Source organism: Dermochelys coriacea, chromosome 1 (genome assembly GCF_009764565.3).
Source record: "Dermochelys coriacea isolate rDerCor1 chromosome 1, rDerCor1.pri.v4, whole genome shotgun sequence".
In the NCBI taxonomy this organism is placed as follows: domain Eukaryota; kingdom Metazoa; phylum Chordata; order Testudines; family Dermochelyidae; genus Dermochelys; species Dermochelys coriacea.
Window position 1 is genome coordinate 117,830,276 of NC_050068.2, and position 15,709 is coordinate 117,845,984.

Sequence of the window (15,709 nt, forward strand, 5' to 3'; positions counted from 1 at the left end):
ATCGCGCCCTTAGTATTGAAATCTAGCTTCGTGAGCTTTTTTTCAAATGTGGTAAAACCAGCATCATCACCAAGGAATTTTTTGTTTTGTTTTTTTTGTTACAGCAGGGTTAGTGTAGTATTAATTTATCTTTTCCCCCCTTTAAATACCTTTCCTTGCTATCGGTATAAATTCTGTTGAGTTGAATTGAGAAAGCTAGTAAGAAATACACCACTGTATGTGTGTCCTGTTGGCTTGAAACTTGCCCTATCTGTACCCTATGCAATCTTGGTGAAATCAACCTATGTTTGTATGAGATAAATTCTATCCTAGTTTACATCTGCTAGTCTTTAGCTGTCTGTGTAACCAAAAATGTTCCTGATATTATAGAGCTATAAAGCAGAAGTTTCTCAGTGAAATATGGGTGAAAGCAGGAATCTGTTAAACATCGCTGCTGCATAACTAAAACATTTAGAACTGCTGCAAGCAAAATCGGAGTGTCATGTTATACTGGTTCTAGGAAGAACTCGATGCCAATTTTGGTACTAAGTTTTCCTTGTTTTGATGTTCCCTCGCCTGCTATACCAAACACCTGTTCACCAGAACAGAGTTCTTTGCCTATATTTAACCCACAAGGATGAGGGCCAGATCCTGAGGCACGTCAGAAATTAGCTCAGTGCAGATCAGAAGTAGGGGGATGCAAAGGTGCTTTAAGCTGCCTTTATGCTGCTACCTGTCCTGGAGTTGGACCAGCCTTAGACTGCTCCAATTAGTTATGTCCAGCTGCCTGTGAACCCAGTGGAATGTTCTGATAGCTGGAACACAGCAGTTGAACTCTGCAGTTTCCATCCATGTGCCTCACTTGTGCTAAGAGGTTCAGAAGGGTGGTGTGGAGCTGGTAAGAAAATAAGAATGGCCATACTGGGTCAGACCAATGGTCCATCTGGTCCAATATGCTGTCTTCTGACACTGGCTGGTACCAGATGCTTCAGAGGAAATCAACAGAACAGGGCAGTTGTTATAGCTCTACCTCATCCAGGGATTCCCCTTTTGCAGGTTGAATCCTCAGGGAGAGGCCAGTTAAGCTACCTGTAAAACAGAGCATAAGGGAAAAATTGGGGTTTCTGAGTTGGAAGGTTTGGGTTTTCTTCCTGGTTCTGCTGAGTTCCTCTGTGATAACAGGCAAGTTGCTTAACCACTTTGCCCATCTGTAGCATACAGGTAACTGCCAACCTCACAGGGTATTGTAACTTTCTAATTTGCTGTTTGCAAAGTGCATTGAGCTGTTCAGTTGTTACTTTGCAACAAAAATACTCAGATATATTGTTTGAGGGAACTTGGGTTGAATAATACTTAATTCCATTCAGAAGTTATTTCATTGTCGATTTTTATTTCTAAAAGTTTTAGATAAGACAGAACTTCTGTGTTTTCTTGGTGTGATTTTTTTTTTTCTTTTTTCCCATGGATTACTTCTTGCCCAAAGTCTCATGTCTGTCGTCTGGGATGTAGAGCAGAAAGTATTTCTCACAATCATTAGCTGTCATCCTGAATTTGAACCTCACTCATTGCAACAGATGGAAGCATTCTGTTTTAATTCAGTGTATTTATAACTCTTTTGTGTAAAAGCATTTTGTTTTTACCTGACCACTTGTTTTGCTCCCATATTCCAGTTTTGATTATGCTTCTAAGCTTCTGGATGAGAGAGGACATGAGAGGCAGGGATGGCACATGGCACTAAAATGCTTAATGACCTACTGAGTATTGATATATCGGGGCAAAGTAATGTGCTAGGAGAGCTAGAATTTTACAGCAAGCTTGGGCCTCTCTTCTTGTAAACCCTTGAATCTAGAATCTGCAGCTAGACTCGTTAAAATGTTCAAAAGCGCCCGAGGGGTATGACAACACAGCAATCAGGAGGAGTAATCACAGCATGTGTAGGCATATCTGAGCTAACTGTAATCGAACTATCTCAATAGAAAGAGCAGTGCAGCTGCAGCAGCCTGTGTTAGCTGCTCAGGTATATATCCAGCGTCCTAGAGAGGATTGTACTGAGTGGCTAGTTCAGGGGCGCTGGAGCAATGTGTATGATGGGGGTGCTGAGAGTTATTAAACCAAACTGTAAACCCTGTATATGATGGAAACTTTAAGCCAAGGGGTGCAGCAGCACCTCTAGATCCAGCACCTATGGGCTAGACCATGCTGATGTGGTTACATTGCTATTTTTTAGGCCATTCTACGCTTACCAGGATCAATGCTGCGGTGATCAATGCAGCAGGGGTCGATTTAGCAGGTCTAGTGAAGACCTGCTAAATCGACTGCAAAGCGCTCTCCAGTAAGTTGAGTTGATCGGAGAGCATCTTCCATCGACGCAGAGCGGTGTAGACACTGCAGTAAGTCAACCTGGGCTACGTCGACTCCAGTTACGTTATTCACATAGCTGGAGAAGTGTAACTTAGGTCACTACTTACTTACCGTGGTACTGTAGACAAGGCCTTAGTGATCTAACTCAACCAAAACTAGCTTGGGTATGCCTACACTTGCTGCAATCCCACCTTCTAGTCATAGTGTAGAAACACCCTAAGTGACTTTTTCAAAAGTGGCTTGAGCTTTTAGGCTCCTAGTCCTGTTGACTTTCAAAAAACTGTTAGGATCCTAACTGCCCAGGCCACTTTTGTAAATGGGGACATAAGCACTTCTGAAAACTTTACCTTAGTTTTACCTAAAGACTTGTTAGGTGCAGTGCTGATGGGCAGAGAGAGCCTTTTATTCTTTGAAGGGAGATCTTTAGATCAGGTGCTACCTGACCTGTCTTAATTAATTACATCTTAGATTACTTCCCCAAAATCTTGAATTGACAGATGGAAAGAATCAATATTTTTCACAAACCCAGATTTTAAAGTGTCTGATTTTGAGTCCAGCTTTAATTTTCGAACATCCAGTTTCTTAAAGTTTAGTGGAATTCTTCAAATATCATATGGAAAATTCACACCAATTTAGAGAAATCTGCATTCCTGAGAGCTTGAATAAATACGTTTAAATAAAAATCATTGTTTTTCAGGTGACTTTACTGTAATTGGTCCTTTTCTAGACCGTAGCTGTGAGTTGTGGTACTCAAAATATAGGGTCATACATTGCAATTTGTGATATCTTCTCTTTGAGGTTTCAGGTAAATACAGATTAAGCTCAAATGGTGGATCATACTTCTGCAAGTTTATTTGATAACCAGAAAGGTATCACTTTATTTTTCTCCCCCAAACAAAACAAAACAAAAAAAACAAAAAAAGGGTGCACAGCTGTGTTACACACACAATTGGAATTAATGTGAATAAGAAGACCTAATCATACAGTTATGTAGCATGCTGCTTCCAGGCTGATTAGATTACGCTATGATCTTGGTAAAGCAAAGACACTGCCTATCTGTAACAGGATCTGAAAATAGTGCTTCAGTCTCCTGCTAGCTTGTACTTGGATTTATTTATTTATTGAACTGGTATGCATAAAATAATGTGAACTTTATAAAATGGATTTCAGATTAGAAATTTTTATTGTAATTCTAATTTGGTTGTACTTTCCATATAAGGTGTAACTTTACAGTGTTTGATTTGCACTATTTAGGTTGTGTAAAATGTGCATAAAGATAAACATTTGAAATGTAACTAAACAAAAATTGTAGTTAAGATCCATGATCTACAGTAAGAGTGCAAATTTTGTTTTAGAGAGCTGTTTGTTTCCATAAGAATACAAGTTAAACACTTGCTTTGAAATCCCATGACCAGGGAAAGTGTTTATTGAGCACAAACTGATTTTAGAGCTGAAAAGCAATTTTCTTCCCTCCTCTTCCCCCAGCCTTGGTTGATGTCCACATTGCATTTCAACATTCTTTGTAATTGTGATAAAATCATGAAAAGGCTTATGTGTTCATGAGATGATCTATTTCTAGACTCTGAAGTCTTACTAGAAAACCTGTGGCTGCAGCTTTCTGTAGTGCAATAAAAAATCAAATGCATGTTGTTCTCGGTGGCTTTATTTTTCCCTCCTGAAATGGTTTTACATTGTTTGAAGCTAAAAAATTGAAATAGAGAGCTTGGTAGTATTATTGTTTAAAAGAATGCAATGAACTTGAAAATCATATTTACTTCTGGTATCAAGACAGACCTATGATTACTAGAATGAAGTTAGTAAAACATATTTTTCTTCTAGTTTGTTTTATTTGATAGGCTTGTATGGATAGTAAGATTTGCTTTTCCCTGTAAAAGTCAATCAGTTTCTTCATGGTTAAGAAGACCCTTTAACATCAACAGGGGAGTGGTGTGTGTGTGTGTGTGTGTGTGTGTGTGTGTGTGTGTGTGTGTGTGTGTGTGTGTGTAACATATATGAGAAATAATTTTTAAAAAATGTAAGGACTGTTTTAAAGGGTGATCTATCAGAAACATAAAAAAAAAATCTAAAGAAAAAGTTGATTTTAAAATTCAAATTGTGTTCCTTTAGAAAGTTCTTTTGTTTGCATGCTTTTATTGGTTCATTCAGCAGGAAGCACTGTGTTGTTGTATGTTACAAGTATTAAGCGGAGTTCAGAGTTTATATGATAGAAAAAACACTTGGAAGGCAGCACCATTTGAATAATTTAAGTAGCTTTCGTCCTTTCTTTAATATTAAACTTTGTACTCAATCTTACAAGGTTCATGTACACGTTTTGGCTAACGTTGCATAGTTTTTATAGCACTCACAGATTTAATTATTGAAAGATCTATATTTGGATCTTGTTTAGTTTAGTTTAGTTAAATTGTTTAGTTTAGTTAAATTTCAACCTATGCCATTGCTGTAGCACCTCAAAAATAGACGTGCTAAAGTTATAGTAATGAGTACCTCAGAAAGATTGTTATACTTGTGTCAAACTAGGAAATTGTTTTAGCCTGCACTAAATACTTTTCTCTCTTGAAGAAAATAATCAAAATACAGGAGTGAAACGTGCATAAATTGTTTGTTCTGCATCACTGGTGCACCTTTGTTTTACTGCTTTGGAATCGGCAGCAGATATGGGAGACCAGAAATCTAGACAACGTTCTTACTTGTAAAACTAGAAAGCACCCTCCATCCTACCCAAATTAAAAATAGAGTGGGGCCTAATCTAAATCCCACATAAGTGTATGAGTGAACTTCCATTAGTGTCTATGGAAAGACTGTCAGGCTCCTAATGTATGATATTAATTATGAAAATACAAAACTAACTGAAGAGGGAGACTTCAGATATATATTCCAGTGACTCATCATTGGAGTTTGTGAATGAACCTGGCTAAGATCTTTTTTAAAAATATAATATATTAAAAACGATTCTTCTTAGTTTTGGCTTCTCAGTATTTTGTTTTTATAATATTTAAACTGTGGCTAACCTAGCTGATGTGGGGAGTGAGTGGTATTTATTGTTTTCATTTATTGGAAACTTAGTGAACATTATGGAACTGGTAAGCAGAAGTACAGAGTGAAAAGAGGAATAGCTGCTGTGATCAATCATTCAGGGACAGAAAAGGGAATTTAATTTTCACAAACTGAGAAACAAGATAAATGCCCTTCATTTTTCATGTATTTACATGGCTTCATTATATGGGTGCATTTCTTGTATTCTCTAAAAATAACCATATTTTACAAGTCTGACCTTTTATCAGGATTTTCAGAAGTGCTTGGTCTAACTTTTGCCAGTGACTTAAATGGGACCAAGGTGAGGCCTAAACTAAGTGCTTTTAAAAATCCCAACTCATAGGTTTATTATCAGGATGAAAAAATTAGTCTGGGCTGTTTCTTTCTTTGTTAATCACATGGTCTTCAATATTTTGAAACTTGCAGGTTAGACTGTGCTATGCCGTTGCCCTACAGCTTCCTCTGATGACTGGATGCGGACTCATAGGGTGCTCCTAATTGTATTATTGTTGTTGGCAAAAACAGAATTTTAAGACCATCTTACAGAATTGGAACTTTTTATGAGGCAATGGGGGAATGCACATTTTAAGTGCTTATCTTTTGTAGTTGGAGGAATTTTTGATTTTTTTTCTGATTGTTTTTCCTGTCATAGTTGGACACGGTTTGGTACTTTCTTTGTGTTATATTTTCACCTGCCAATTCATGACTCCAGTTCAAACAGCTAGCTATAATATGCTAAGACTTGTTTTACTCAGGAGCCAATTATTATGGAATAGACTCTGAGACGCAATGCATTTGAGACTGTTCTAAATAATACATGTTTATGTATTCTAACCATAGTTTAGGTTTCAAAGCTTAGAATCATAGAATCATAGAATATCAGGGTTGGAAGGGACCCCAGAAGGTCATCTAGTCCAACCCCCTGCTCAAAGCAGGACCAAGTCCCAGTTAAATCATCCCAGCTAGGGCTTTGTCAAGCCTGACCTTAAAAACCTCTAAGGAAGGAGATTCTACCACCTCCCTAGGTAACGCATTCCAGTGTTTCACCACCCTCTTAGTGAAAAAGTTTTTCCTAATATCCAATCTAAACCTCCCCCATTGCAACTTGAGACCATTACTCCTCGTTCTGTCATCTGCTACCATTGAGAACAGTCTAGAGCCATCCTCTTTGAAACCCCCTTTCAGGTAGTTGAAAGCAGCTATCAAATCCCCCCTCATTCTTCTCTTCTGCAGACTAAACAATCCCAGCTCCCTCAGCCTCTCCTCATAAGTCATGTGCTCTAGACCCCTAATCATTTTCGTTGCCCTTCGTTGTACTCTTTCCAATTTATCCACATCCTTCCTGTAGTGTGGGGCCCAAAACTGGACACAGTACTCCAGATGAGGCCTCACCAGTGTCGAATAGAGGGGAACGATCACGTCCCTCGATCTGCTCGCTATGCCCCTACTTATACAACCCAAAATGCCATTGGCCTTCTTGGCAACAAGGGCACACTGCTGACTCATATCCAGCTTCTGTTAGTCTTAGGTATATATGGCATAATAAACCAACTAGAAGCAGAAAAACTTGGTCTTCCTGGTCCTCTAGTCCTTGGTGCATTTGAACACTTCTCGATTTTACAAGCCAGTATTAGAGAGCTTTGTTATAATTTTGATCTGTGCTTAATTTAAGGGTCTTAAACATGAATAGGTCTAATAGTGATAAACTGGTTCAGTGAGAGATGGTGCTGCTGTTATTAAAACATGTCGTTCTCCTTTTCTGTGTGTGTCCAGGTCGTTTGGTGGGTGCCCTGGATGCAGTGCTAGATTCTAATGCGCGTATTGCTCCATTTCGAATTTTACTTCAAGTTCCGGGATCACCAGTTTACTCTGCCATAGCATGTGGTGAGTTATTGAATGGATCAGAAGTTTACTGGGCCATAGCCGCTGGTGAGTTACATACCAATTAAAAAAAAATCCCCAAAGCTAAATTCTGAGCATGCTCAGTATCTGCATGTCCAAGAAGCTGAAGGTAATCAAAATTAGTAACCTCGTGTGTAAAGGCTACTGGCTGTGACTTGTTTAACAACTAAAATACTTATTGGTTATATTTCAAGGTATTAATAACATAAGGGAATGTTTTCTTCTGTTAAGCAAGAACAAAAAATCTGGCTGTTGCTGCCTTCCTATTTTTCTGTCTGTTGCAAAATGTTGTCATTCCATTCACATATTTATCATTTCAGATAGTAGCCTGTGCAGGCCACTTGCAGCAGGAGGCTTTTTGTTCTGGTCTGTCTTCAACATGTGTATCTGCAGTTAATTTTTACCTGCAGTTTATTTAAAAAAAAAAAAAAAAGTCTCCCAGCTCCTCTGATCACAATAAAATCTCATGAAAGAGATGATTTTAAAAAATACTAAATGTTTTTAAATAATACTTTTTAAAGTATCATAGTGCTGGTATGAGAATAAGTGCACTCTGAAGTATAAGAATAGAGCACTCTGAAGACTTGAATTTGCTAGTCTTTAAATGAATTCTTAATGCGGTGTTTCCCATGCTTTTCAAAGCTGAACACCCCTTTAGAAAAATAAACTGCTTGTAAATCATAGCAATCCCGCTATGTGGTGTTTAAAGCCTACCAATTTTAATGTATGCATTTTTATACACTTTCTGTGCTCTCCTGGCTAGTCCTTCATTCTTCCTCCTGTTTTGGAAAATGCTGGTGTAGATCTTCATAATATATTTCCTCTCCTTTTTTTCACGGATTGAGCAGTGAAATAGTTAACAATGTTGACATTTAAAATATCACTGATGGTGTTAGATTTAGTATTCATTGAAATTAGGGAGGCAGTTCACGCATTAGACTTGTTGTTTGTGGCTTACTGAAAACTCTGGCAGATGTTGCTTCATCAGCTGCACTCATTTCACATTTTGAAGGTGCAGGCGTGTGTGCTCTCCCTTGTACCCCCTTGAGGAGGTGCTCCATGCACTGGAGAACACTACGCTATAGATGCCTGTCTGTACCTCAAAACCACTGTATGATTTTTAGTGTATTTTGAAGATACGAAACTGGAGCAAAGGGTTGTAGGTCAGGATTAATGTGCATTGTTACATTTGTGTGGGGAAGCTTGCAGAGAGTCTGTTCTCCATGTTGTCTTTGGCTATGGTTAGCTGCTACTGTTTCCTCATTTTCATAATTGCTGTTGATATGATACTTTCTTTTTTTAATTTGAAAGGTAAGAACACACCACTAAAAAGAGAATGTTTTGTGAAGAGAATACTTCATGCTATTAAATATTGCTCTTGTAATGAAGAAAATGAGTTTGGCATTTTAGAATGCAAATCAGTGTTCATCTCAAAGAATGCTTAGGTCCCTTTCTCAGTAACATAGGTAATATCTCTCTCTCGGGTTGATCATTACTCTACTCGATGCAGATTTCTTCAGTCTGCTAGGGCAGCTGTTTTGTTTTGTTTTTTTTCCCCACTTCAAGGGGAACCACTTGTTTGACTGGAATGGTTAAGATTTTTTGTATAGGTTATAGAAGTTTTAGAGAGCCTTTAATAAATAACTCTTTAAGATCTTGAATTGCCACCCTTCTCCAAATGGATTTACAAGATGTATTGTTGTAAGTAACCGTTAATTTTTTCAAGTCAGTAGAAGATAATTCTGGTTGCATAGATCAATATTGCATTAATCTATACTATGTGGATTCAGCAGCAGAGGGGGAGCTAACCAGTTTATTGTATTGAATACAGCATAAATGATTGCCTGCCTTGTGTGCATTCAGTGCAAGCAGCCCATGGCTATCGGAGATGGAGTACAATCTCTTGACACCAGAGTTGCTGAGCTGGAGGAGCTAAGGGAGACAGAGATGTACATAGACAAGACTTTCTGGGACACAGTAGAGTGGTCCCACTCCCAATCTGACAGCCTATATGGTGTTGAGGAGGATGAAAGTCTCCGGAAAGGAGAACATCAAGCTGGAGTGGAGAGAAACAATCACACAGTTGGGACCTCCTCGCAAATGTGCCATGGTATCCTCTTGCACTGAGGATCCCCCTCTGAGGGAGGTGATTTTTTAGGAACAGACAGATAGTAGTAATGGGGGATTTGATTATTAGAAATATAGGTAGTTGGATTTGTGATGCTTGGGAGAACCCCATGGTGAATTGCCTGCTGGGTGTGAAGGTTGTGGATCTCTCAAGACATCTAGATAGACTTATGCGTAGTGCTGGGGAGGAGCCGGTAGTCATGGTACATGTAGGTACCAGTGACATAGGGATGGATAGGAGAGAGGTCCTGGAGGCCAAATTTAGGCTGCTACGTAAAGGATTTAAGTCCAGAACCTCCATGGTAGCATTCTCTGAAATGCTTCCAGTTCCATGTTCAGGACAATTAGACAAGCAGAACTGCAGGATCTCAGTGCATGGATGAGACAATGGTATTAGGGAGGAGGTTTTAGGTTTATTAGGAACTGGAGATCCTTTTGGAAGGGGAGGAGCCTATACAAAAAGAATGGGCTCCATCTAAACTAAAACGGAACAGGATTGCTGGCATGCAAGTTTAAAAACTCCTCTACAACTTTTTTACTTTAAGAGCAGGGGGGACAGTCAACAGATACAGAGGAGCACATGGTTCAGATAAATACATCCCTTAGGGGAGGATCTATTAACAGGGATTCTCTCTGTCCTAGTAAAGAGGAGTGGATAGAAGTTGATAAAGTACAAGCAGGAGCTGAAGAAAAACAATCAAACGAAAAAGAGTCCCATTCAATTACATCACACAAAGGCAGACAGCTAAATATTGACAAATTTTATAAGTACGTACATACAAATGATAGAAGTCTAAATACTAAGATGGGTGAACTTAAGTGCCTGATATTAAATGAGGATAATAATATAATAGGCATCACAGAAACTTGGTGGAATTATGATAATCAATGGGACACAGTAGTACTAGGACACAAAATACATAGGAATGATAGAGTAGGTCATGCTTGTGGGAGAGTGGTACTATATGTAAAAGAAAGCAGAGTCATATAAGATGAAAATCTGAAATGAGTGAAACTGTACCAAAGAATCTCTATGGATGGAAATTCCATGCTTGAACAAGAAGAATATAGCAGTAGGAATATGGTACCGACCACCTGACCAGGGTGGTGATGGTGATTGTGAAAGGCTCAGGGAGATTAGAGAGACTACAAACAAAGAAAACCCAATAATAATGGGAGATTTCAACTAATCTCATATTGACTGGGTATGTCACCTCAGGACGGAATCCAGAGATAAAATTTCTAGACACCATTAATGACTGATTCATGGAGAAGCTAGTCCTGGAACCCACAAGGGGAGAGGCAATTCTTGATTTATTCCTAAGTGGCGTACAGGATCTGGTCTAAGAGGTGAATATAGCTGAACTGCTTGGTAATAGTGACCATAATGTAATTAAATTTAACTTCTTTGTGTGAGGGAAAATACCACAGTAGCATTTAACTTGAAAAAGGGAATCTATACAAAAATGAGGAAGCTAGTTAAATGGAAATTAAAAAGACTAGTGACGTGATAGTGGTTCAGATTAAATGTATACCCCAAATAAAAAAATAATTAGAGGACCAAAAAATGCCACCATAGCTCAACAGAATAAAAGAGGTGGTTAGAGGCAAAAAGACATCCTTTAAAAATTGGAATTCCGATCCTAGTGAGGAAAATAGAAAGGAGCATAAATTCTGGTAAGTCTAGTGCAAAAAGTAGAATTAGGCAGGCCAAAAAAGTATTTGAAGAGCAAACTAGCAAAAGAGGCAAAACTAACATCAAATTTTTTTTAACGACATCAGAAGCAGGAACACTGCCAATCAGTTAGTGGGGCCACTGGATGCTAAAGGAACAATTAAGGAAGACAAGGCTGTTGCAGAGAAGCTAAATTAATTCTTTGCATTGATTTTTACTATTATTATCAGACACACAGTTGAACACGATTTGTTGGGGAAGAGTCAACACGGCTTTTGTAAAGGGAAATCATGCCTCACCAATCTATTAGAATTCTTTGAGGGGGTCAGCAAAAGGGGAATTCAGTTGATATAGTGTATTTGGACTTTCAGAAAGGTTTTGACAAGGTTCTTACCAAAGGCTCTTAAGCAAAGTAAGGAATTTTGGGATATGAGGGAAGGTCCTCTCATGAATCAGTAACTGGTTAAAAGACAGGAAACAAGGGTAGGAATAAATGGTCAGTTTTCAGAATTATTTCAGAAATAGCAGGGTCCGCTGAGGATATGAACTGGGACCAGTGCTTTTCAACATATTAATAAGTGATCTAGAAAAAGGGGTTAATGGTGAGGTGGCAAAGTTCGCAGATGATACAAAATTACTCATAATAGTTGCATCCAAAGCTGACTGGGAAGAGTTGCAAAAGGATCTCACAAAACTGGATGATTGGTCAAGAAAATGACAGATGGGGAATTTTGGCGTTGATAAATGCTAAGTCATGCACATTGGAAAACATAATCCTAACTATACTTATTAAATGAGGGGGTTTAGATTAGCTGTTACCACTCAAGAAAGAGATCTGGGAATCGTGGATAGTTCTCTGAAAACATCTGCTCAGTGTGCAGTGGCAGTCAAAAAAGCGAACAGAATGTTAGGAACCATTAGGAAATGGTTTCAGAGTAGTAGCTGTGTTAGTCTATTTGCAAAAAAGAAAAGGAGTACTTGTGGCACCCTAGAGACTAACAAATTTATTTGAGCATAAGCTTTCGTGATGCATCCAATGAAGTGAGCTGTAGCTCACAAAAGCTTATGCTCAAATAAATTTGTTAGTCTCTAAGGTGCCACAAGTACTCCTTTTCTTTTATTAGGAAAGGGGTAGATAATAAGTCAGGAAATATCATAATGTCACTTTAGAAATCTATAGTATGCACACACCTTGAATGCTGTGTGAAGTGCTGGTTGCCCCATCTGAAAAAAGCTACATTAGAATTGGAAACGCTACAGAGAAGGGCAACAAAAATGGTTCGGGGCATGGAACAGTGTCCATAGGAGGAGAGATTAAAAAGCCTGCGACTGTTCAGCTTGGAAAAGAGATGACTAAGGGGGGAGATGAGAGAGGTCCTGTAAAATCAGGATTGGTGTGGAGAACATGAATAAGGACGTGTTACTTACCCTTTCACATAACACAACACCCAATGAAATTAATAGGCAGCAAGTTTAAAACAAAAAGAAGTGTGTGTGTTCGCACAACGCACAGTCATCCTATGGCACTCATTGCTAGGGAATGTCGTGAAGGCCAAAAATATAACTGGAAAAAATTTGAAAAAATAATTAGGTAAGTTCATGGAGGATAGGTTGATCAATGCGATTTAGCCAAGATGGCTAAGCCTCAGAATGCTTGATACTGGGACTGGACGATGGATCACTTGATGATTGGCCTGTTCTGTTCATTCCCTCTGAAGCATCTGGTGTTGGCCACTATCAGAAGACAGGATACTGGACTCGATGGATTATTGGTGTGACATAGTATGGCCGTTCTTATATTTCTTATGTCTTTTTTGTAGTCAAAGCATGTTTGCAGTTTTATGCACAAAAAATTCATAAAGACGTTAAGAACAATAAAAATTTAACCTGCTTCTGACTAATAATCCTCTTGTTATGCAATGTCGCCTTCAGCAGCTGGGAAAGAAGCAGGCTTCCTGCTAGGGCTGGCAATACCGGTCAGTAACACAGCAGAACCAGACTCTCTTTAGCACAGTGTTTGAAGTTCTCTAAGCTGCCTCTTCCATTGTGGTTCTTTGCTTATCCTCGTTCCCCAAAACTGATACCTGAATTTATTTAGGGAAGGGCCTGGGGAAAAGCTGCTGAGACTCTTCCCCCGTAAGTTCCCACAAAGCCGAAGCCTTGGAGCAGGAAATCAAGGTTAGGGTTCTACTGTAGCAATGGGGGGAATCTGCTTATTAATTTCTCCCTGTATAGTGAGGTGCTGGAGGGGCTTTCAAGGTTCCCCTCAACAATCCAAAGATTGTTCTGGACTGAAGGGGGTTACAGGCAGTTTCTACTGCAGTAAAAGTTGGAAATGCAGCCAAGGAGCAGCTCCTATGCCTCCTAGCAATCCCCATGAGAATACATAATTTTGTGTTGCCCCCACATTGCCGTATAGTTAACATACTGTTGAAAAATGGAATATTAATTATTAACAGTCTGCTTAGAAATGGTCTGTGGGCTTAAATGCTAGCTTTCACACAAAGACATGCTCTCTGTCTTTTCAGAGCATTTACAAACAAAATAAGATGGACAAACTCAAGTCAAGGTGGATGAGGGTATTATCTTTTATTGGAGGAACTTCTGTTGGTGAGAGAGACAAGCTTGCAAGCTACACAGAGCTCTTCTTTGGGTCTGGAAAAAGTAATCAGAGCGTCACTGCTAATTACAAGGTGGGACAGATTGTCCTGTGAGCGCAGCGGTGTCAGTTGCCCCTTCATTTTAACGGGTCTCCTGCAACATGTGTTAACCCTTTATGCTTAACAGTCTGTCTCACCTTATATTTAGCTGTGGCACTCTGCTTACTTTTTCAGACCTGAAGAAGAGCTCTGTGTAGCTTAAAAGCTTGTCTCTCTAACCAACAAAAGTTGCTCCAATAAAATAAATTACCTTACCCACCTTGTCTCTCTGATATCCTGGCACCAACTCGGCTACAGCAGTGCTGCAGAAAATACCAGGCAAGACGCATGAAGACAGTTCAGGACAGGGTGGGTGTGGGGATAATTGAAGAAGTGGGTTCGGAGGAGAGAAGAAGACGAGTCAGAGGGCGCTTGGCAGATGGGAACAAGAGACTCTAGGCATAGGGCAGTATTAATTAAAAAAACAAACAAACAAACAAACCATGAAGCAGAGTGAGAACAGTAGATGACGGGAGGAGTAAGGCAAAAGGATTGGGAAGAGCATAGGGGGCATTAGAAGGAATGACAGTAGCCAGGGAATGGGTGAGTAAGGCCATGTCTACACTACCACTTATATCGGCAAAACTTATGTTGCTCAATGTTATAAATAAAGAACACACCCATGAGCTACCAAAGTTTCCCTGGCATAAGTGGTAGTATGTACAGCACCATGTCAACAGAAGAGCTTCTCCTGCTGACAGAGCTACCACTGCTCGTTTGGGGTGGTTTAATTATGTCGATGGGAGAGCGCTCTCCCATTGGCATAGAGCGGCTACACAAGAGATCTTATAGCGGCGCAGCTGCTTCAGTACAGCTATGCTGCTGTAAGGTCTGTCGTGTAGACGGAGTCTTAATCATGCTTGTATTTGAAGACAAGGAGCTTGAATGTAGGGAGTAAGAGATGGGGAGTTCATGGAGTAGAGGGAGTCACAAAGTGGTGAGGTGACATGGTTCAAGAGGAGGAAGATAATTTGGGCAGCATTTTGAACAGAATGAGTGGGTAGACGGTAAGGCAGAGAGAAGATTTACAGCAGTCCGGGTGAGAGATGACCAGTGCTTGGACAAGATGTCTAGCAAAAAGGAAAATATGGTAACTGCTATGGAATACTCCTCCTTACTGTAGTCTCATTCCAGACTGCACACACAAAGGCAGACCATTGATTCATCCCCATCGTGTTTACCCTCTATCTTCATTGTCCAGGCTTAAAAGTTCAATTTAATAAATTGTCATTTTTATATTAAAACAGCTCCTATGAAAAGTAGATCTAGTATTCTTAATGTCCTACAGCGTGTGGTCCTCCTAATCATAAACAAAGGCCATCTAAATGGCTGTCTGTCTTCATGATTTCTTCTGTTTTTTTGCCTTGATTGATGATATTTATGAATTTCCATCGCAAGATCTTCCTGTTGAGGAAGTTAAATCTTGGAAAGTTTCCTTGCCAGTTGGCATTCCTTGTGGGAAACCTAGCAGAGGAAGGTGGAAAATGTTTAGCTAAATTTATCATCTCTTCTGTGTGAGGCGACATGCAGTGTCTTTGATGTTTACAGATCTCAGGTTTTGTGATAATGAGATTTGTACTTGAATTTTCTTCCTCCATGCTCTGCTCTTTTTGTTCACTGTCGCCTCTCTTCCCAGCAGGGCACTGAAAAGAGCACATCATGCCTTCTTTACCTGTAGGCTGTTTAATGATGGACTGGTAGGCGCTATCTTGTAGTGGGGGTAGCTAGCTTTTTTTCCTAATAGTGCTGTTTTACAACTTGCGTCTATTCCTTGCACTTTTCTGGTCTCATGTCATTATGACACACAACTGCAGCTTTTTTGGAGCAGTGGAGCTCAACTAGCATTTTGCCTGAAGCAAACTGCCAGAGATTAAAATCATGTTTTTGGAGTTTGTATGTGCACGTGGTACTT

The 15,709-nt window shown here is 39.4% G+C and overlaps 1 protein-coding gene across 4 annotated transcripts in view; it reads left to right on the forward strand.

Annotated features, from left to right (window-relative positions):
• The window catches only part of TBC1D8 (TBC1 domain family member 8), a 74,566-nt gene that overhangs the window by 10,191 nt on the left and 48,666 nt on the right, over positions 1-15,709 (forward strand). For 3 of the 4 annotated variants that reach the window (XM_038404814.2, XM_043515330.1, XM_038404837.2), the window contains exon 2: positions 7,168-7,278. In XM_038404814.2, coding sequence (XP_038260742.1) covers positions 7,168-7,278 — 111 coding nt within the window. Of the gene's footprint in view, positions 1-7,167; positions 7,324-15,709 lie in introns of all 4 variants that reach the window. The other variant, XM_038404805.2, reaches the window with a different exon arrangement.